This window comes from Mirounga angustirostris, unplaced genomic scaffold, assembly GCF_029215605.1.
Source record: "Mirounga angustirostris isolate CCGP_5_RB_7025 unplaced genomic scaffold, mMirAng1.0.hap1 SCAF_5, whole genome shotgun sequence".
In the NCBI taxonomy this organism is placed as follows: domain Eukaryota; kingdom Metazoa; phylum Chordata; class Mammalia; order Carnivora; family Phocidae; genus Mirounga; species Mirounga angustirostris.
This window is the reverse complement of record NW_026991713.1, coordinates 14,671,934-14,694,533: the sequence shown is the minus strand read 5'-3', so window position 1 is coordinate 14,694,533 and position 22,600 is coordinate 14,671,934. Positions and strand designations below refer to the sequence as shown.

Sequence of the window (22,600 nt, the reverse complement as noted above, 5' to 3'; positions counted from 1 at the left end):
ATTTATAATCACCTAATTAGTCAACAACTACTAGAGTGAAGAAGGTAAAAAGCCTTAGGCCTCAACATATGTTTAGACATCAGTATAATCCGGAATTTTTGGCTCTTCCCTATTTTATGCAACGCTTCCTATTGAAAAACATCCAAATCTTAACTATGTCTTCACCCAAGACTACTCTTACCTGGCTTTGCGCACAAACATCATCCAATTACATTCATTTTCATCAGTTGTAATGATGCAGAATTCTAGGACACCATTGTGGTATATCTGTCAACAGAAGGCAAACATACATGTCAAATGAACAGACAGGCAATACAAAGTGCTACTGAATTTAGGCTAACCAACAGTCTACTCTGCAGTAGGCCTCTGCTTCCCTAGTCAGCGTGGAACTCCACAGTTGCCTTCTCACACTTTTGTCTTTTCGCCCAGGCCCATTTCCAGCAATGTAATAAAGACTACTGGAGACAGACAGTTAGTGCTCAAGGTATAGAATGACCTTGCTCTTCATTATTCACATTTTGGCTTGACTGGAAAAAACAAACAAAAACCTACCACATGGTGACAAGGAGTGACTACACAGACATTAAGGTCACAGAACCATCTCTTCTCAGTCTTTTTCCAATGGACCTAGCGTTCTTCTGTATTCTTTTTGGATACCAAAATGCATGTCCTCAATGCTGGCAGCACCTTACCTTTCCAATGTTCACAAGACCCACTTTCCTCTCACTTCAATTTTGCAGGCATCATTCCCAATCTATTGACTACAGTGAACCTATATAAACATGTTAAAGGAATAGCTGTTTATGACAAAACCTTGCATTTCCAGGATTCCCATTAGAAAACGAGAGAAATGATCCGGGGCACCTGGGTGGCTCAGTCAGTCAAGCGTCTGCTTTTGGCTCAAGTCATGATCCCAGGGTCCTGGGACTGAGCCCCGCATCTGGCTCCCTGCTCAGCGGGGAGTCTGCTTCTCCCTCTCCTTCTGCCTCGCCCCCCTGCTTATGCTTACTTGCTCTTTCTCTCTCAAAAATAAATAAAATCTTAAAAAAAGAAAAAAAAGAAAAAAGAAAACTAGAGAAATTATCTTAGCTTCCAGTCCCAGAACTGTTTCCCAAGCTAACTATTTGAAGAATGTTTTGGTTGATTACAAAATAAGACTTTCATCATATAAACAAAGTCCATGTATGTCCTCAGCTGCCTCAAGTAATTTAAATGAAGAATCACTGGATTATCTAACAAAAGGAAGACTAAAAACAGTTTATTTTCTAAATTCCATAGCTGGTGTTTTGCTAAATATTATAATTTGGCTACAAAGAACAGAAAGGATGGAATATTAAATAAATGACAGGTGAATGGCACCATACGAGTCTTGGCCAATTTTGTTTTACATCACTTTTAACTACCTCACTATAGTAAAAACATTCGGAAACCACAGAAAAGTTTCATGAACACTGACCTTCCAGATATGGTTGACTGCCTTGTCTGTCCATTCTGCTACTTCCATGGAATGGCTCTGTTGGCCAATGAGAGGCCCAAAGCAAGTCCGCACAGGAATGGTTTCTCCAGTCCACACACCTGTCAGTGAAAAGATATTAACTGCCCAATCAATGGTTTAAGCATCTAACAGGATACACAAGAGAGAGTGGCTTAGCTTCAGTGAACCTAAGAACTACGGATATTCCAGCACTCCTGTGAGGTAGCTAAGTATTTTGTGTTCTATCCTATAAATATGAAAAATGTAATGAGATTAAATGGGGCTCAGAAGAAACATGCAGAATAAGCAGTATCAGAAATCCCTAAACCTGGTCTTATACATAAGGAACCAAACCAAGTCCCTCCAAGTGTTATCTTGGAATACATAAAAAAGACTAGAGAACATTACCCAATTATAAAAATATAAAGCAATTACTACAAGATAAATCAAACTTATAAAACCATCTGTGCTTAAAGCACTGCTCCATATTATCGAAGCTGTTTTAACGTTTTCAACTGACTCATACCCAAACTACAGCTGAAAAAATAATGAACCTAGACTGATATTTTCAAAGAAATGGCACAGTAATTCAGAAACCATTTTTTTTTTTTTTAAAGATTTTATTTATTTATTTGAGAGAGAGAGAGCATGAGGGGGGGAAGGTCAGAGGGAGAAGCAGACTCCTCGCTGAGCAAGGAGCCCGATGTGGGACTCGATCCCGGGACTCCAGGATCATGACCTGAGCCGAAGGCAGTCGCTTAACCAACTGAGCCACCCAGGCGCCCTCAGAAACCATTTTAAATCCAAATATGGGTAACCAAACTCTGGCAGTCTATATTTCTTATTCCTTTTTCCTAAGGAGTATTAAACAATTTATGAACATTCGATGTAACTATCTTTTGTGACAAAAGTTTATCAGTGATGAATTTTCCATGTTTTATAAAAGAAATTTAAGTTTCAAGAAATGCTTTGTCATCATCGTTAGAGAATGATACAGCCAAGAATAAAAGTCTTCAGACTCAGGCCACGATTCTTTCCTTTATACAATTCTGATTCTAAGAAAGGGGAACTTTCTCAAGAAAGTTTCAACTTGATTTATTGCTATCACTGGACAAATGTTCCTAGAAGGATAAATCTTAAGCTGTAAATTGACTTCTGAATCAACCAAATAATGACTATATTATACATATCCACTTTTACAACTCTATCCTACAAAGGAAGAGAACTGACAGGCTTTTATGGTTCCAAGGTTCTTACCAACTTCTGCTCCCACAACTGACTGGCGGAGAACAAGCTGCTTTGGGAGAGAAAGCCTCGCTCTGCTCTCTATTGGAGTGTCAGGAACAAAAGTCACTGGTCCGTGATCGGGGCAGTCTGAGGGATAGGCTCGGTCACAGAGAGTGCACCCTATGGATAGGAAATTTGAGAGAAACAAATGGGGTTAGTTCAAGCAGCCTGAAGTACCACCTGCTTTCTTATTTAAATGCTAATTACTAAAGTATAACCAGTAAGAAGCAAAATTCTAGTAAAAAAGACGCCTGGGTGGCTCAGTTGGTTAAGCGTCTGCATTAAGCTCAGGTCATGATCCTGCCCCACATGGGGCTCCGTGCTCAGCCGGGAGTCTGCCTCTCCCTCTCCCTCTGCTCCTCCCCCTGCTTGTTCTCTCTCAAATAAATAAATAAAATCTTTAAAAAAATACTCTGATCAAAGAATCACTTTTTTTTTTTTATAGATTTTATTTATTCATTTGAGACACAGAGACACACAGAGAGAGAGAAAGCATGAGCAGGGGGAGAGGCAGAAGGAGAGGGAGAAGCAGGCTCCCCGCTGAGCCAGGAGTCCGATGTGGGGATAGATCCCAGGACCCTGGGATCATGACCTAAGCTGAAGGCAGACGCTTAACCATCTGAGCCACCCAGGCGCCCCAAAGAATCACTTTCTTACACTAAGATACATATCCCACTCTGACATCTCTCTCCAGTAAGATTTTTTTTTTTTTAATCTCACAGGACAATTTTACTATTCAGTCCATAGACACTGATCAAAAAGTAACACTAAATTAATTCAAGAATAAAGTACATTGTTTCCTAAAGTAAATACATAATACCTTTAGATATTGTATCTAAAGTCCCAAGATTCCAATTCTACCAAACTGTATGAGGAAATGGGAGTTGAAATGCCATCACGCAAAGCCAAAACAGAGATGACAATATAGTTCAACAGAGGCAGAGACAGCTGCACCACTGTTCGCTTTTGCTTCACTATAAACAAACCGGTCACCCAGGTTTTGATGAGATTCTTAAGACAAAAAAAATTTGGCAAAAAAGTGCTCTTAGGGACAATAGGTAGAATCATGTGCTTGCAGACACGTTTGCTTAAAATTCTTAATTTCTTACTGTTCATATGTTCTTTCTGCATTGTCAGAAAGGGTGCTGCCTTTATATATTGCTCTCTGTGGTTACTGTAACTTCACTTTTACAAGCTCATGAGTGTCGTTCTCATAAATCTTGTGCTCTATTTCTGTTAAGGAATAGTACACATGACTATCAGTCAATGATTATGCTCAAACCTTCCAAATTTGTCCTCAAAATAGTTGGGAGTACATCAACTGCAGAACCACAGCCATCTAAGTGGTTTTTTTCCCTAAGCAATCATTAAACATTTCTCCTTAAATGACATAAAATAGCAGTTAAGTTTTCGTATTTAGGCAAAGCAGAAATAATATCTTACTTCAACTACTACTTAACTAAAAATTCTTTGAAGATCAGATTAGAGATCCCCTACACTTGGTGAGAACTCATTCTCCAATGCTTTTTTTTTTTTTTTTTTTTTAAAGATTTTATTTATTTATTTGCGAGAGAGAATGAGAGACAGAGAGCACGAGAGGGAGGAGGGTCAGAGGGAGAAGCAGACTCCCCGCCGAGCAGGGAGCCCGATGCGGGACTCGATCCCGGGACTCCAGGATCATGACCTGAGCCGAAAGCAGTCGCTTAACCGACTGAGCTACCCAGGCGCCCTCCAATGCTTTTTTTTTTTTAATTTTATTTATTTATCTGAGAGAGAGAATAGGAGACAGAGAGCATGAGAGGGGGAGGGTCAGAGGGAGAAGCAGACTCCCCGCTGAGCAGGGAACTCGATGTGGGACTCGATCCCAGGACTCCAGAATCATGACCTGAGCCGAAGGCAGTTGCTTAACCAACTGAGCCACCCAGGCGCCCAATTCTCCAATGCTCTTAATAACAAACCATGCTAAATCTCCAAAGGAGATTCAGATTCCATACTGCCAAAAATGCTTAGCGGTTTCTCCAAAAATACACAAATGGCCAATGAGAACATGTAGAGGTTCAACATCCTTGTCACCTAGGAAATGCAAATTTAAACCACCATGAGATGCTACTTCACACCCACTCCATAGCCGGTAAGACGGCTATAATAGAAAATGTTCAGAAGATGTGGAGAAACTGGAACACTCACACACTGATGCTGGGAATTCAAAATGATGCAACCACTTCAGAAAAGCAGTTCCTCAAGAAGTTAAACACAGGAGCAATTCCACTCCGAAATATATATCCAAGAGACTTAAAAACATGTTCACACAAAAACTTGTACATGAATGTTCATAGCGGCATTATTCCTAATAGCCAACGGAGAAACAACCAAATGTTCATGAATGAAAGGTGGATAAACAAAATGTGGTACAGCCACACACAGGGTAGTATTCAATCCTAAAGAGGAATGAAGTACTAACACCTGCTACAACATGAATGAGCCAGGACAACATTATGCTAAGGTAAAGAAGACACAGAAAGCCACATGTGGTATGCTTCCATTATATGAAGTGTCCAGAAGAGGTGAATCTACAGAAAGTAGATTAGGGTTACCTGAGGATGGTTGTGGGGAGGGAGGGGGTTAGAAGGGCGGGAATGATGAGAGACTGCTAGTGGGGTATCTTTATGGGGTGATAAAAACATTTTGGAGTTAGATAGTGGTGCTGCTTGCAACAACCTTGTCAATATACTAAAAACTCCTAAATTGTACACTTTAAAATGTATATGTGAATTGTTTCATTTTTTAAATTTTTTTTTAAGATTTTATTTATTTGAGAGAAACAGAGAGAAAGAGCATGAGCAGAGACAGGGAGAAGCAGACTCCCCGCTGAGCAGGGAGCCCAATGCAGGACTCGATCCCAGGACCCTGAGATCATGACCTGAGCTGAAGGCAGACGTTTAACCAACTGAGCCACCGAGGCACCCCAACATATCTCATTTTTTAAAAAACACACATAGGAGCAAGAGGTTCCACATGCCCACTTAAAATAGGATCAACAGACTTTAGGCCACCTCTTCTGCTAAGTTAATGAGGCTACATTAATCACATTCCTAAATTAAAATATTTTAAAATTTTAACTTTCAGATTTCAAAAGATTAACATAAAAGTTCTCCTCACTGCTTGGCTTCTGAGGCACCAGAAGCTCTGGCCTACTTTTCTGACCCTCCTGTTCAGTCTACTTTGGAAGCTCTTCCGCTACTACTGTGTCTTAGCATCCCTAGCCTCTTTTTTTTTTTTTTTTTAAAGATTTTATTTATTTATTTGAGACAGAGAGAATGAGAGACAGAGAGCATGAGAGGGAGGAGGGTCAGAGGGAGAAGCAGACTCCCTGCCGAGCAGGGAGCCCGATGCGGGACTCGATCCCGGGACTCCAGGATCATGACCTGAGCCGAAGGCGCTTAACCAACTGAGCCACCCAGGCGCCCCATCCCTAGCCTCTTACATTCCACTCTCACTAGGAGATAATTTCACTCCACTTCCATGGCTATGATTAATGTTTTAATGCTCAGGATCCCTGAATATTTGCAGACAGATCTCTGTGCTCCAGATTAAAATTCTCATTAAACATCTCTCCTGGGTATTTTATAGACACTGAAATCAACATGTCTGAAACCAGACTCACCATCACTCCTCAAAAACAAACAAACGGCAGTCCTCCTCCACCATTCATTATCCGAAAGTGTGGTACCACTATCCACCTAGTTTCCCATGCCAGAAACCAAGGATATCTCCTTAACCCTTCCCTCCCCCAACTTCAACCCACTGGCAAGCTCTACTAAGTTCTCTGTAAATATTCCCCACTTTCCTCATCATCATTACCTCTACTCTAGGTTAGAAAATCACCTTCCACTTAAATTATGGCATCTACTTGCCTCACACTGCAAAGAGCCCCATCCCAAACCTCACACCTTAAGACCCTTGACTGGTCTTAGAAGACCCTCTGTGTTCTGGCTCCTACTTCTTTCTCATCACCCCCATATTATACTTCAGCAATTCTGAACCACACAAAATTCTTTTAGTTCTAGGCACTTACGGGTGCCAACTCCTGTCTGGGACACTGTTCTTCCTGATACTCAGCTGACAACATCTTTTTTGTCCTTCAGGTCTGTGCTAACATATGCACTGCCTCCCCTGGTAAGTCTTCCCATATTCCTTCCATGGTCTGGTTAGATGCTCCCCCTCCGGCTCTTTTAGACTTTGCACTTAATCCCATCTTCCCACTTATCATACTATATTGCAACAGCTTGTTTACCTGCCTATGCTTCCCATCAGACTATAAGCTCTTTAAAGGCATGTGTCCTCTCCTGCAGACTATTTTCTACCCTGCATCTAGCACAGAGGCTGGCATAGAGTAGGCACTCAACACGTTGCTTGAATGAAGCATGTAGTGACACCAACAAATCAACAGTTTTTATATTGCTTTTTGTTATTGTTGCCCCATAAAAAGAACTTTTACATGCCCAACTACACTAATTTATATGCATTCTGAGCAAAAATAAAAACTGCATTTGTATCTTCCTACATTTTTCCATTGGGATAAAAAAAATACACATGATCTAATAAATCTGTCTTATGTTGAAAAAGCACATGGCATGACACACAGAACACCTCACTGAAGTTTACTTCTATAATGACTCTATCTCTGAAACCCAGGGAAATATCTCGAATACCATTGGGCTGACCTTATGTGTAAAACACAGAAAGAAACGACTAGTTTCCTTACTTCAGAACCCTGTAAGAACCAACAAAATGTCCGTATGTCATCTGGCTTACTTGAGGAAAAGGCACATTAGCATGAAGGACAACACACAAAGAAAAATCCCACAGCCTAGTTTCTGTCTGTACTCCCTTAACGCCGGACTTCGTGACTATATCTGTTAGAGATGGTGGCCCTAGCTAGCAATACTCCCAACAGAAAAAGGCTGGGCACACTCACAAACGGTGAACAAAGCCGCCATGTTTTCCTTGTTTGAATCGGAGTCTTCCATTTGCAGTGCAGGCGGCACAAAAGAAAGGCTGTCCGAAGACACATCTACATGACCTGTCCCCAGAGCGACCTCCTGGGTGATAGAGGAGACAGCCACAGGCTCTAGGCTTAGGCCAACTTCATGGAGGGAAACAGATTCTAGGGAGGCGAGGTTGTGTGAGGTAGAGAGTGCCACGCTTACGGAGTTGGTGCTCATGGCCACGGGGTGAATGGAGTCACTGAGGGCACTGTCAGACATCCCGTTGACCCGACTTGCAATGTGGTCTGTCTCCATGACCACAGGGAGCTCCAGGCCATTCCCGTGAATGGGTATCACACCACCATGTCCTACAGTGTCTGCTGCAAGGTTGTTGCTCACAGAATCCACAGACAGAGGTTCATGACTTCTGGAGCCATTTGGGATTTGGGAATGCTCGCCTGCAACACCGTCCATTGTAAGTTCTTCTGCCATTCCATCTGTAGAGATTGGGCTGGCAACCCTAGAGACGTTCTCCATAGTGATTGTTGTGTCCAAGGCCACCTCATGGCCATCACTGGGGTGAAGACTTTGGGCACCATGGGTGTTCACAGAGCGAGAGTCTATTGAAACAATGCCTGGTTCTAATCCAACATTTCCACTGGACTGATAGGGATCTAGAGCTGAAGCGTTATTGGCAATAGATAATGCCGTATTACCATCAACATTTAGAGAGTTAGGGTGGATATACTGAGGAGGTGGTCTGTCAGCTAAATAAGATAAAATGCCTGAGAAAAGGAAAAGATGAGATATCAGAGACTTTTTAGTACATCGTTAAATATAAGGAATTCCAAAGGCTAGAAACTATATTCCTTACAAATATAACTAAATTAATCTCTTACCTACTTCTTTGGTTTAACTGATATATATACTTTATAAAAATAGCAACATAAGTAGACCATAAAATAATCTTCTACCTCCTTATTTGGTTAAATTGATATATATACTTTATAAATAGCAACACACATATACCATAATTCAGTTTTCCCTGTGAAACTGAGAAACTGTAAAAGAGTAGCTATGTTCCTTTGAAGTCACTGGAAATTAAACATTTAAATGATATTAACATATACATAGTTGGAATTCCTGAGACCCAAGATGCTGAAATTTGTTCTATAAAAGTTAAAAGGTAAAATGATTTAAATGTAGATCTTCCACATGAAAAATTTAATTAAGAAAATTTAAATATAACTAAGTTTTAATTATTAAACTGTCACAGCACTTTGGTTGTATTCAAAACCAAAGTCACAACTGAATCTGCTTTATTAAGAAATATTTGAATACACATGCTTATAAGGATGTGCTGAAATGGCACTTGCTGCATTGCCAGTGGGAGTGTAAATTACTAAAACTTCTTTGGAAAGTATATACATTAAGAACCCCAAAAATATTCATATGCTCTTGCACAAGAAATTCCACTTAGGATAATCTTCCCTAAATGCATTTTACAGATATTATACACAAAGTCATTCCTGTAACAGTAACAAGAACCTAGAAAAACCAAACTGTCCAACAATAAAGATTGATATATAAATAAACCATGGAATATTCATTCAGTAGACTGTAATACAGCATTAAAAAGAATAATTATGAACACCATGCAGCAGTTACAGAAAATAACTACTTAAAAATACAGAAAAATACAAAGCAGAAAAAAGTGAAGATACACAATCATATAGACAGTATAGTCTTAATTATGAAAAATAGTAAAAATTCTATACACCAAGATAAAAGGCAGGAAGGAAGTACACCAAAAAGATGGATGATGGGACTATGAGTGGTTCTATTTGCTAAATTTTGTAAAATAAATACACACTTAGAATAAAAAAATCATTAAACTTAAAAAAAAAAACCTTTAATTTATAGTAAACAATGCCACTACTAGCAGGACATGTGGTTGACAAGAATTACAACTACAGAATTATAAAAATTGAACCAAGGAAATACTGGAGGAAAAAGGAGAAAAACTGTTTATGTGCCATTAAGAAATTAAGCCTAGTCAAACTGCTATATTAATAGTGTTATCTGTACATTCTAAGAGGAAAGGTACAAAAATATATATTTTTTTTTCCCACCTAGAGATTAAGATCCAAAACTGACAAACAGAAAAAAGTGTTATTCAAGTTTTCAAGTAGGGAGGTTAAGAGGAGGCTCTATTCTTTCTTCTAATGTCCCAAATAACCATAATACTTACCAGGTAGAATGGTTCTGAAGTAACTGCTCTCCAGGTGGGGGTAAGGTGGTGGAGGTAGGGTGTAGTTTCTTTCGGGCAACCCGCACATCACCCCTCGATCCCCAATACCCATTGGGAGCATCAGAGACAAAGCAGAAGGCAAAGAGCTCAGGGAGGGACCCAGGTTTGGAATTGCCACTGGCAGGCCTACAAAAAAAATGGTTTTTTTTCCTCAATTAAAAGAAAGTAAGTACTTAAAAACTCTCACTATAATCACTAGCTAAGCTCTCAGGAAGGTTTCTGCATATGGGGAAAAAAAAATCTCACCTAATAGCCCTTTATATCCCCAGACAGATAGTATTGTGCAGATATTCACAAATATGTCTTAAAGGTAGTTCTCAAGTTAGTTTTAAAATGGTCAAGTTGATCTTCCAGTTGTCTGTATTGCTTTTAAGTATCAAAACATTTAATTACAATTAAAAACCTAATTTAAATACAATTTAAGAGAACAAATCACATAGAGATAAAGTGGGAAAAAACACCAAAGTTCACAGGAGTGGTCTCTGAGTAATGATATTATGAATTTTTTTTTACTTTTTTATTTGTATTTCCCATTTTATATGGTGAGAATGTTTTACTTTTTAAAAATTCATAAATATGCTTATACTTGGAAGTTAAATGTATATGTGCTGTGTTTTTGTGTATGTGCTATATTTCGTGATTTAAAAAATTTAAGCTTTAGATTATATCTACCTTGGATTATACCTGCAAGGTGTAGAAGTGACTCTTACATGCCTAAGTATAACAATGAATACTAACTTGAGCAGTGCTGATTTGCATTATTTTTGCCAGTGGCAATATTTTTTAGTATGCTTTTCCCCCATAACAAGAGTGTTCATTAAAAGGAATGCCTAAGAGATAATCAAATGAGTTAACTACTAATAAAATTTTTTTTAATTTCTTTTGTGGACACTGAAAGGAATGTGGAGACCCTAGTTTAGATGAATTTATTTAGCTGCTGCATTTTAGTAATTAAGCAGGTAGTTCCCTACAGAGAACTATTTAAACAACTTAAAGATTTAAATCTTAAACTTTAAATCTTATTGTTAAGTAATCTCCACATCCAACATGGGGCTCAAACTTACAACCCTGAGATCAAGAGTCACATGCTCCACTGAATGAACCAGCCAAATGTCAGCATTAACTCTAATTTTGATAAAGAAAGCCCAATACATTACAACGTCATAGATCATTAAGAATCAATAGCTTGTCTCTATTTCGAAAGAAAAAGAAAAGAAAGCAAATAAAAAGGTTTTACAAGTACAGTGATGGGGGGAAATGAGCTTTTTCTATAGTATTCCTCTCTGAATACTGAGGCCCATGGGAGTCCCATATAGGAGCTCCATCTTTGGTGCCTCCTCTTTGAATTCTAAGCCTGGTGCATTTGCAGCTGTTGCCAGTTTCAGATATAATAAAAAAAAAATAAAGCTCAATTGCTCTTATTTTCTGGAACAGTTAGAATAACTTTCATTCTCTTCTATTAACCCAGGGACAGAGTACCAAGGGTATGAACCAGATGAATGGATAAACCTAGATAAAATGCCAAGTCAACTACATCTCTAAAGGCCACCAAGCCCACAGGAGGACTAATCAGAAAAAACTGCTACTCCTATCCACTAGTACTCCAGTGGTCCACAAAAAACATTTCTTCCATGAGGCTGACACACGTGGAACTGCAGTTCAGACCTGCTTGGCTTCTCCTTTACACTCTTTCTCCCTTTAGACTCCACTGAGAATTGATCATGCAATTAAGTGTTGAAATTCAGTCGCTCTCCCTTACTACTGACCTGGGGCAGGAATGGCATTGTGAGTGGGTGAAGCAGCCAACCCTAGATGACTCCCTGAGACTGGCAAGGCATTGCTCACAGAGGATGAAGTCAGCTGCTCCATCCCCACTGGGCTCAGGTTCATTTCATTCATCCTAAGAAAGAGCACACACAACCAATTAGGAAAAATCTCACATTAGTGATTCCATTTAAGTTACTGAAGAACCTGAAACAATGGGGGTAGGGAAATGGGAGCTGACCAACTACTACTTCATTTTTATGCTCACAGCTCTCTGAGACAGTGTCCTATTCTTTCTACTGATAAGGAAACTGGGATTCAGAGACCTTAACTCAGTCAATGTCACAAAGCAGAAATAGGATTTAACTCAGGTGCACTTTGTTCCAAACCTTATGCACACTGCCTGAAGCAAACTGCAATCCTTAGAGCACATGGCAATAAGAGTTTGTTTTTTAACCATCCAAGTTTTCTCTTTCACAGTATTTTCTTCAAATGGCCTATTACTTCAAACCAGACTTCTGTAGAGTTTCACTCGAAAGCATTTTTACTAATTTTTTTACTAAGACTTACAGTGATACTGGGTCTGAATTAGATTATTAACGGTGTAAAGAAGCACCGTATTTCCTCCATGGGTTAAATTTTATTAAAACTCTGTATAAAAATCTTAATAATATCTGCCATATAGCAAGGTTCATTATGTAAGCTTTGATACATACTTTATAAAAATTTATTTCACATTGTCTCACCAATTCTTCAAAATAAAGTAAATGAGGAAACCAGGTCAAAGAGGACATGTCATATGCCCCAAATCCTAGCAATTAAGTAGAAGAGCACCGATCATGCTGCAAAACACTGCCAAAAAGTTTCTCGATACAGCAAACCTTTTTTTTTTTCTTTTCAAATCTACAGACCATTTTTGTCAGGTATTGGAGGCTATCAATAACTATTAGTTCCTATATCAGAATTTAGAGACTGCCATATTATAAGCATTATAATTTCAAGAGACTAGCCAACATGTTATCCAAATGTTACTAAAGACCTCCAATCCCAGGGCACCTGGGTGGCTCAGTCCTTTAAGTGTCTGCCTTCAGCTCAGGTCATGATCTCAGGGTCCTGCGATAGAGCCCTGCAGCCCTGAGTCTGGCTCCCTGCTCAGTGGGGAGTCTCCTTCTCTCTTCTTCTGCCCCTCCCCCTGCTAGTGCTAGAGTTTGTGTGTGAGCGCCCGCGCGCTCTCTCAAATAAATAAAATCTTAAAAAAAAAAAAAAAAAGGGGTGCCTGGGTGGCTCAGTCGGTTAAGCATCTGACTTCAGCTCAGGTCGTGATCTCAGCGTCCTGGGATCAAGCCCCGCATCAGGCTCCCTGCTCAGCGGGGAGTCTGCTTTTCCCTCTACCCTCCCCCCTGCTCGTGATCTCTCTCTCTAATAAATAAATAAAAATCTTAAAAAAAAAAAAAAAAAGACCGCCAATCCTATATTGAGAATAAGTATAGGGAACAGTAATGCAAGTTCTTCTGTGTATGTCTATCTACATGGGAGGAGTAAAGGAGAGGAGGAATCAAATGGATCTACATATTTCTGAGCAGCGAAAGAAAACCTAAATAGGTTGTAATCTGAAAAATGGCAGTACCAGCTATCAGTAAACCTGAAAATAATAATAGCTCACACTTATTACTCCCTTACTGTATGTGTAAGGCACTGACCTAAGTGATTTACATGTAACTATTTCACCTAATCCTTATAACTGCTGTGAGGTAGGTATTATTCTTGATCCCATTTTAGAGATGAGAAAACAGACTCAGAGAGGCTAAGAAATTTAACCCCAGATTATATAACAAGTGGCAGAGTTGGAATTTAAATCCAGGTCTGCCAATTTAAGAAACCTAAATCGAATCACTATGTTGTGCACTTGAAACTAATAGAACATTGTATGTCAACACCTGAAATTAACATAACATTTTATGTCAACTACAATAAAATTTTTTTAAAGATTTTGTTTATTTATTTGAGAGAGAGCACAAGCGGGGGGGGGGGGGAGGGTCCCCATAGAGGGAGAGGTCCCACAGAGGGAGAGGGTGAAGCAGGCTCTCTGCTAAGCAGGGAGCCTGATGCAGGGCTGGATCCCAGGACCGTGAGTTCATGACCTGAGCCGAAGGCAGACACTTAACCAACTGAGCCACGCAGGCGCCCTTACAATAAAAAATTTTTAAAAAGAAACTCAAGCTCTTAACTACAATTAGAAAGACAATTACACTAAAAGAACCATTTTGCCTTTTACTCAGTTCCAATAATTAGGATCTGTGTATTTATATTGTGGGTTGTGTTTAAAGTCCCACGTAGACCTGTTCCTGCATTATTCTACATCCACAGGCTTTAATCTACCCCAGGCCAGGTATCTCATAAAACTAAACTCTCAGACATTAATAAAATGAACAAGGCCAACAGCAGAGAATAGGCACTCTGAAATATTTGATTTGGATGGAGCAACGCATTTTCATCCTCACTAGAGGCAACTAGAAGCGTACGACAAATGAGGCACACCTGACGAAGGACAGCACATTAATAACAGTATTTAATTACGCTATAAAAGAATGCAAAAAAATCCTTATAGCCTAAAAAACAATAGCTAACTTAATTTTGCAAGTTTAAAACAGACTTTTCCTGTAACTTTTTATAGCTACAAATGTAACTAAAACTCTACAACCACTGGAGCAGTGGGTTAAACAAATGGGTTACAATAATTTTTTAAAGTACACCTAAAAGGCTATAGCTTCAAATCCCATTCTAAAAATTCCTGAATATTGGGGCACCTGGGTGGCTCAGTCGTTAAGCGTCTGCCTTCGGCTCAGGTCATGATCCCAGGGTCCTGGGATCGAGCCCCGCATCGGGCTCCCTGCTCCGCGGGAGGCCTGCTTCTCCCTCTCCCACTCCCCCTGCTTGTGCTCCCTCTCTCGCTGTATCTGTCTCTGTCAAATAAATAAAAATCTTTAAAAATAAATAAATAAATAAAAAATAAAAAAAAAATAAAAATTCCTGAATATTAATCTGTGTACCTAATCTCCAGATAAAAATCAAAATGGTGTTTCTAGGTTGACTCCTAGGCCTTCTCAAACCAGTTCAAACCAGAGTTTAATGTGAGAGGCTCAGCAGATTTCTGCTTTGTCGTGAGTCACTAAAATGTGATGACCTCAGCAGCCATAAACCAAAGGTAACTAGTATCTCACAGAGAGAAAGCAGAAGGGAATTTACAATATGATCCTCATAAGACTCTCTCATTCCGAAGTGCAATTCTATTCTACCTACCTTCCTCATAGGAGTTTCTGGGAAGCAATCTTGGGAGAAGGGCCAAAATCACACCAACCTCTCTCTTCTTCCCTACTCATTCCTGGTAAAATCATTTCTTTCACACTTCTACGCTTTATGTGTGTGTTTCTAACTGACCTAGGAATAAACCATTTGCCAGTTGCTAATCTTATGACTTTTTTCTTAGAAATCTTGTAACTTTCTCTTAGACTATTTAAGAAGCTAACTGAAAGCGGCTACTTTACAAAATGCAATGGACAGTCTGAGCAACTTCAATGAATTCGTTTCATCTTCCTCATCCTAAACATACAGCCTATGAAATTGCCCCAAAAGAACAGCCAAATGCAACTATATCTGGCGTATTTCTGTACTGGCATGGTATCATTAAGTACTTGAAACATTAGCAGGAAATCTGCAAAACTAATCATTTCTACCTGCAAGATTAAGAACTTAATTTCTCCACATTACTATCCGAGCCATAGGGAAACCAGCAAAATTCAAGGTGAAGCATGGTGATAAGCTAAAATACACGCTGGAATTCAAATCAAGGTATTAAAAGCTCAAATAACTCAAAGGCACAGGGGAAATGTCAATGAGCCAACAGTCAATGTGTGGCTAATGGGAACTATTCACATTTGGAGTAAATCTGGTTGAATGAGAGTATATGCAACCCAACTCTGGCTTCTGGATTTCTTGATCCTTTTGGGACATATATCCATTTGCAAATCGCACCTGTAACCTTCCCCCATGGCACCAAAACCAAAGAAAGGCACTCCAAACTCTCACTTGCCAAATGTTTTCCAAAGGTGTCACCAGCGCGGAGCCCACCAAGCCACTCACCTGTGATGCATCTGCTTGGGGCCAAGTGTCAGAGAAAAGAACACACGGGTGGCGGGGAACCGGCATCAGGGATTGCGTTCCCGGGTCACGTGCTACCGCATCTTGCTTACAACCGCTGCCCGAACGCGGCCATACGGCCCCGGGGCCGCCCGGGGCCGCCCAACTTGTCCCGAGGGCCGGCGGCCGCGCACCCCGCCGCGAGATGGGGCATGCCGGGGGACACCCGGGGCTTTTCCTCCAGAAGCTTCGGGAGGGGGGCTGCCCAACCTGGGGAGGGGGGAGGACAAGGGCGGTCACCAAAACGGGGGAGGATGCAGTCCCCGGCCCCTCGCCACCGGAGAGCCCAGGCGCTGCGGACACCGCCTCCCAGGGGCGGCCGGCTGACTCGCCAGCCCGCCGGCGTGGGGCCCGCAGGCCCTGCCGCCCTCGCCCCACCCCGGCCGGGCCCGTGTGCAGCCCACCTGCCGGCCGCGCGGGGGGCGCGCGCGCCTGCCCCACCGCTTTGTTCCTCATCCGGGCAGAGCTCGCCTCGGGCCCTCCCCGCCCGCTCGGCCCCCGCGCCACGGGGGCCGCCGGCCTAACGTTTCCCGCCCGGCCCGGCCCAGCCCGCCGTCTCCTCAGGGCCGCACCCTCCAAGGCGCGTTTCCGGCTCCTCAGCCACTCGGGGCCCCGCCGCTCCGCCCCTCGTGCGTGCGCCCCTCCCCGTCCCGGCCCGCTAGCGGCGCCTGCCTTCCGGCGCCCCTCCCCCAGCCGAGCCCCTTCTGCGCGTGCGCACCCCGGGGACCCGGGCCCGAGGTTGCCTGGCTGCGAGAGGCTCCGCCGGGAGCGCTGCGTCTCAGGCTGGTCGGATTGCGTCGAGCGTCGAGCTATCGACCCAGGGTTGCTAGGCAACCAGGGCTCATGTGCAAGTAGCAAATGGGTTCTGAGTCCCCTAAATCCTCAGACTCAAGGTTTCAGGCTTCTCAGCATTCTCCTACTAGGGAATCGTGGGTCCACGCAAGCCCCAAAGATTCCAAGTAAGGGACTTAGCCCAAAGATATTGGCGCTGTTGCCCAGGAGGCACTGGGAGTCTATCTTGAATAGTTTTCACCTTAAGTTACACCTGAAGGTTGCCCAGCTTCCCTGCTTCGAGTCATAAATGGTGGAGTGGGATTTGTACAAATTTTCTTCCCCTCATCTCTTTGCCCTTCTTCTCTCCTGTATGGCAAGCACCGTGCTAAGCTCTAGGAATACTGAGATGGGATCATTTTTCTCTAAAGTCAAATTTGTGAGGACTGGACATTATAACAAACTGCCTGGTACCTTCCAGACACCAGCAGAACAGCAGAGACCCAGGAAATCCTCCTTTCATTCACAAAACAGTTACTGAATTACATCTCAAACAGAAATACAAAATAAGACCTAGGTCTTGACCTTGAACAGCTTGTAGCCTAGTGAAGACTGTGAGTTTTGCAATTCAATCCCAGGTAAAGGGGCAAAGGCACAAACAGTGTTTTGGATGAGAGGTGAGAGTGGTGTTTCCCTTCCCCTCTCATAAAAAGAAAGCACATTCCAGATGAGGGAACTAATCACTGAACACTGACAGGTCACACTGGTTTTGCTCTCGTGTTGATAACAAATAGAAGTCTAAATCAAGAAAGTCGTCATATCACAAGTAAATTAGACACAGTATTTCCTAAAATACCAAATTCAAACCTGGGACCTAGAGAATAATGGTGTGTTTTATAAAGGGCTGAATAATTTCCCTCCAGTTTTCCATGTCTATTCTTTTCAAACAATGTTATTAATTTCAGAGATGTAAAAATCGTGTAAAAAAATCATGATTACACAGAATATGTAAGACCTAAAACTATAATAGCTACAGAAGAAAATATAAGAGAAAATCTTTGTAACTCTGATAGGACACGAAAATCAAGAACCACTACAAAATTGACAAATTGAACTTCATCAAAATTAAAACTTTCTGTCGTGAAAAGACACTGTTGACAAAATAAAGTTAAACCAGAAATGGGTATAAAATATTTGCAAAACAAATATCTGACAAAGGACTTTAATCTGGAATATATAAAGAACCCTTTAAATTCAATAATAAGGAGTCAAACAACCCACATTTTTTAAATGGGCAATATATTTGAGCAGCCACTTGACCAAAGATGATATATAGATGGCAATTAAGCACACAAAAAGATGAGCAACATAATTAGTTATTAGGGAAATGCAAATCAAAACACAATAAGGTAACATTACGCACCTACTAGAGTGGGCAAAGTTTAAAAGACTAACTATAACAAGTGTTGGTGCAGATACAAAACAACTGGAACCCTCACACTTTGCTGGTGGGAATGCAAAATGCTACAGCCACTTTAGAAAACAACTTAGCAATTTCTTATACCATACAATTCAGTAATTAAATTCATAGGTATCTACCCAAGAGAAAATAAAAACATATGTACAAAGACTTGTACGAAATGCTCATAGAAACTTTATTTGTAATAGTTCCAAACTGTAAACAGCCCGACTGGTGAATGAATAAACAAATTGTAGTATATTTACATAGTGGAATACTACTCTGCAATAAAAAGGAGCAAGCTATTGGTATGTGGATGAATCTCATCTTTCATACACAAAAGACTACACATATTATGTGTGCCCACTATATAAAATTCTAGAAAAGACAAAACTATAGTAATAGAAAGCAGATAAGTGATTGTCAGGAGTTGGGGATGAATAGAAGGGATGAGATTGCCTACAAAGGGGCATGAGGAAGCTTTTAGGGGTGATGAAAATTATCTTGATTATGGCAGTGGTTACACAACTGTAAACATTTGTCAAAATTCATCAAACAGTACACTGAAATTGGTGAGTTTTATTGTATGTAAAAATGCTCAAAAAGCCAATTTAGAGTAGGTCACTGTATGCTCTCTCATCATTCTTAATCTTTATTGTAATTAATTGTTTAATTTTCTGTCTTGCCAAGTAGATTTTAAGTTTTGGGAACAAGATCCATGTCTATCTGATTTAATGCTACATGAGATAGCACAATACCTGACATATACTAGGAGCTCAATAAATATTTGATTAATAAATTAAAGTTAGGGGTGCCTGGGTGGCTCAGCCGGTTAAGCACTTGCCTTCGGCTCAGGTCCTGATCCCAGAGTCCTGGGATCGAGCCCCACTTCGGGCTCCCTGCTCAGCAAGGAGTCTGCTTCTCCCTCTGACCCTCCCCCATCTCATGCTCTCTTTCTCTCAAATAAATAAATAAAATCTTTAAAAATAAATAAATAAATGAAAGTTAAACTGGCATAATCCTGAACTATGCTTATTAACTCACATACAGCTTTACTTGGAGACATACAGAAAAATGAATGCCCAAAGGTTACCTAAGGAGCTGATTTAGGATGACTTGCCACTTTAAGGAGACACCAAGGGACCAGTAAAACAATCAAAACAATGGGAGAATTACTGACCAATCAGACAAATAGAAATAAAGAGTATAGCTGTTCTTTTAGGACCCACGTATTCAAATGACTGAAACAGAAATGTTGGTTTGCACCCAAAGGGTGACACTTAGAGATAAGTGTATATAAGACAAACTAGATAACAACCATTCACTTTTTGCTGGATGGAAAATTATCTTCTAACACTAAAGATCTGGGCAAGAATGGGTAAATTAGGGGCGCCTGGGTGGCTCAGTCGTTAGGCGCCTGCCTTCGGCTCAGGTCATGATTCCAGGGTCCTGGGATGGAGCCCCGCATCGGGCTCCCTGCTCAGCGGGAAGCCTGCTTCTCCCTCTCCCACTCCCCTTGCTTGTGTTCCCTCTCTAGCTGTCTCTCTCTCTGTCAAATAAATAAATAAAATCTTAAAAAAAAAAAGGGTAAATTGGGGCCCAGTTTGGGCTGCTCAGGATATCTTTTTTTTTCATTCAACTCCAATTAAGGTACAAAATCCTGCTTTTGATCTCTCATGTTAGGAAGACTGGAAATACGACTTTTTGTAGATAAACCTGTTCTTTGGCATTCTTGAGATTCTCCCCCTAAGCCTGAAACAATTATAATTCATTGTAACAGATTCTAACTGACTCTTTTCTTTATATAATATTTGCAGAAAGGCATGGGAAAGCTAGAATTTATTCAACAAATATTTGTTGAGTACCTACTACATGCCAAGTATTGCTTTGGGCCCTGTCGGATACAGCAGTGGATTAGACAGGCAAAAATACGCCAGTCCCTATGGAGCTTACATTATAGTGGAGGAATACAGATAATAAACAAGTAACTAATTAAAATATATAACATTCCAGATGGCGATAAATACCATGGAAAAGTATGGCAGGGAAGAAAGCGCCCGGAGATAGGGGCTGCAATTTAAAATAGGACAAAGAAATCATCATTGAAAAGGTGAAATTTGAACCAAAGGAGGTGAGAGAGTGAAGAGGAGAGTTTCAGTCAGAGGTAAGGGAAAGTGCAAAGGCCCTGAGGCAGAAGAATGTCTGGCAGGTTTGAAGAATTGCAAGGAGGTCCATGACAGTAGAATTGTACACTCCAACACGGTAGCCATTAGCCACACGTGGTTATTGAACCTCTAAAATGTATCTACATCAAATTGTGGAATTATATTAGGGCAAGAGAGTAAAACAGAGTGACTGTGTTAATGACTCCAGTTTGGCACTCCTCCTTGTGACCATGTCCTTTGCAAGGTGACTTTACAGCTCATCCCAGGATCACCTAGAGTCCTCTTCTTCTGCCCCATGATTCTGAGTTGGCCATACTAGACATTTACTAGAACTCAGCCTAAATCATCGCCTTTCAGGCTCAAGAACTAAATAAATACTTCTTGCCTTAAGTGACTGAGTCTTGGGTTAGTCTACTTGGTGGCCACTCTGAAGGAGGCTGCCCTCCTTTTCCTGGATACCACTGATTTTCTGCTCAGAACTTTGGAAACATTACATGGGAATGAAAGATTAAGCACTAGTATTTGCAACATTATTTCTTTAGGGTTAATGTCCAAGAACAGGCATACCTCGTTTTATTGCACTTCGCTAATATCACATTTTTTACAAATTGAAGGTTTGTGGCAACCCTGGGTCAGTCAGTTGGTGCCATTTTTCCGACATCATTTGCTCACTTTATTTCTCTGTGTCACATATTGTTAATACTCCCAATATTTTAAAAGTTTTCATTATTGGGGCACCGGGGTGTCTCAGTCGGTTGAACATCCGATTCTTGATTTCCGCTCAGGTCATGATCTCAGGGTCGTGAGATCGAGCCCCGTGTCACACTCTGTGCTGGGTGTGGAGCCTGCTTAAGATTCTCCCTCTCGTTCTGTCCCTCCCCACCCCCTGTGCTCGCTTGCTCTCTCTCTCTCTCTCAAAAAAAAAAAACCAATAATAAAAATTTTTAAGTTTTCATTATTATTATATTGGTTATAGTGATCTGTGATCTTTTTCTTTTTTTTTAAAGTAGGCTACATGCCCAGTGTGGAGCCCAACATGGGGCCTGAACTCACAACTCTGAGATCAAGACCTGGGCTGAGATCAAGAGTCAGACACTTAACAGACTGAGCCACGCAGGCGCCCTGATCAGTGATCTTTGATGTTACTATTGTAGGTTTTTTTGGGGCCACAAACCTCACCCATATAATATGGTAAACTTAATCAATAAATGTGTGTGTTCTGACTGATCCACCAACTGGTTATTCCCCCTTCTCTCTCCTTCTCCCCGGACCTCCCTATTTTCTGAGACACAGCAATGTTGAAATTAGGCCAATTAATAACCTCTAAGTGTTCAAGTGAAAGGCTGAGGATGCACGTTCTCTCACTTTAAATCAAAAGCTAGAGAGGCGCCCGGGTGGCTCAGTCGTTGGGTGTCTGCCTTCGGCTCAGGTCATGATCCCAGGGTCCTGGGATCAAGCCCCACAACGGGCTCCCTGCTTGGCGGGAAGCCTGCTTCTCCCTCTCCCACTCCCCTTGCTTGTGTTCCCTCTCTCGCTGTGTCTGACGGAGATGGACAACCAGGTTAATTCTGTTTTCATGTCTGCCAACACAACATCCATTCTGCAGCCCATGGGTCAAGGAGTAATTTCAACTTTCAATTCTTACTATTTAAGAAATACATTTTAGGGGGTGCCTGGGTGGCTCAGTCGGTTAAGCATCTGACTCTTTTTTTTTTTTTAAGATTTTATTTATTTATTTGACAGAGAGATGCGGCGAGAGAGAGAACACAAGCAGGGGGAGTGAGAGAGGGAGAAGCAGGTTTCCCTGCCGAGCAGAGAGCCCGATGTGGGGCTCAATCCCAGGACCCTGGGATCATGACCTGAGCCGAAGGCAGACGCTTAACGACTGAGCTACCCAGGTGTTCCTGATTCTTGATCTCAGCCCAGGTCTTGATCTCAGCCCAGGTCTTGATCTCAGGGTCATGAGTTCAAGTCCCTTCCAGTGTGGAGCCTACTTAAAATTTAAAAAAAAAAATTTCATGAGGCGGTAGCTACCATAAACATTCATTTCTCTGATGGATCTGGAAGTTGAAACCTTCTGGAAGGGTTTCACCATTCTAGATGCCATTAAGAACATTCATGATTAATTAGAAGTGGTCAAAATGTCAATATGAACAGGAGTTTTGAAGAAGTTGATTCCAGCCC

The 22,600-nt window shown here is 41.2% G+C and overlaps 1 protein-coding gene across 13 annotated transcripts in view; it reads right to left on the bottom strand.

Annotated features, from left to right (window-relative positions):
* PRDM4 (PR/SET domain 4) overlaps positions 1–16,591 on the bottom strand; it is a 54,397-nt gene extending 37,806 nt beyond the window's left edge. For all 13 annotated transcript variants that reach the window (XR_010411356.1, XR_010411361.1, XR_006790557.3 and 10 more), the window contains exons 1-8: positions 16,426–16,591; positions 15,965–16,231; positions 11,827–11,960; positions 10,001–10,186; positions 7,740–8,534; positions 2,732–2,881; positions 1,457–1,575; positions 182–267 (exon numbers count right to left, since the gene is read on the bottom strand). Coding sequence is in view for 1 of the 13 variants with exons in the window: in XM_045872654.3 (XP_045728610.1) it covers positions 182–267; positions 1,457–1,575; positions 2,732–2,881; positions 7,740–8,534; positions 10,001–10,186; positions 11,827–11,960; positions 15,965–15,975 (1,481 nt within the window). In the remaining 12 variants the exon portion in view is untranslated. The remainder of the gene's footprint in view (positions 1–181; positions 268–1,456; positions 1,576–2,731; positions 2,882–7,739; positions 8,535–10,000; positions 10,187–11,826; positions 11,961–15,964; positions 16,232–16,425) is intronic.
* Positions 16,592–22,600: the final 6,009 nt, after the last annotated feature.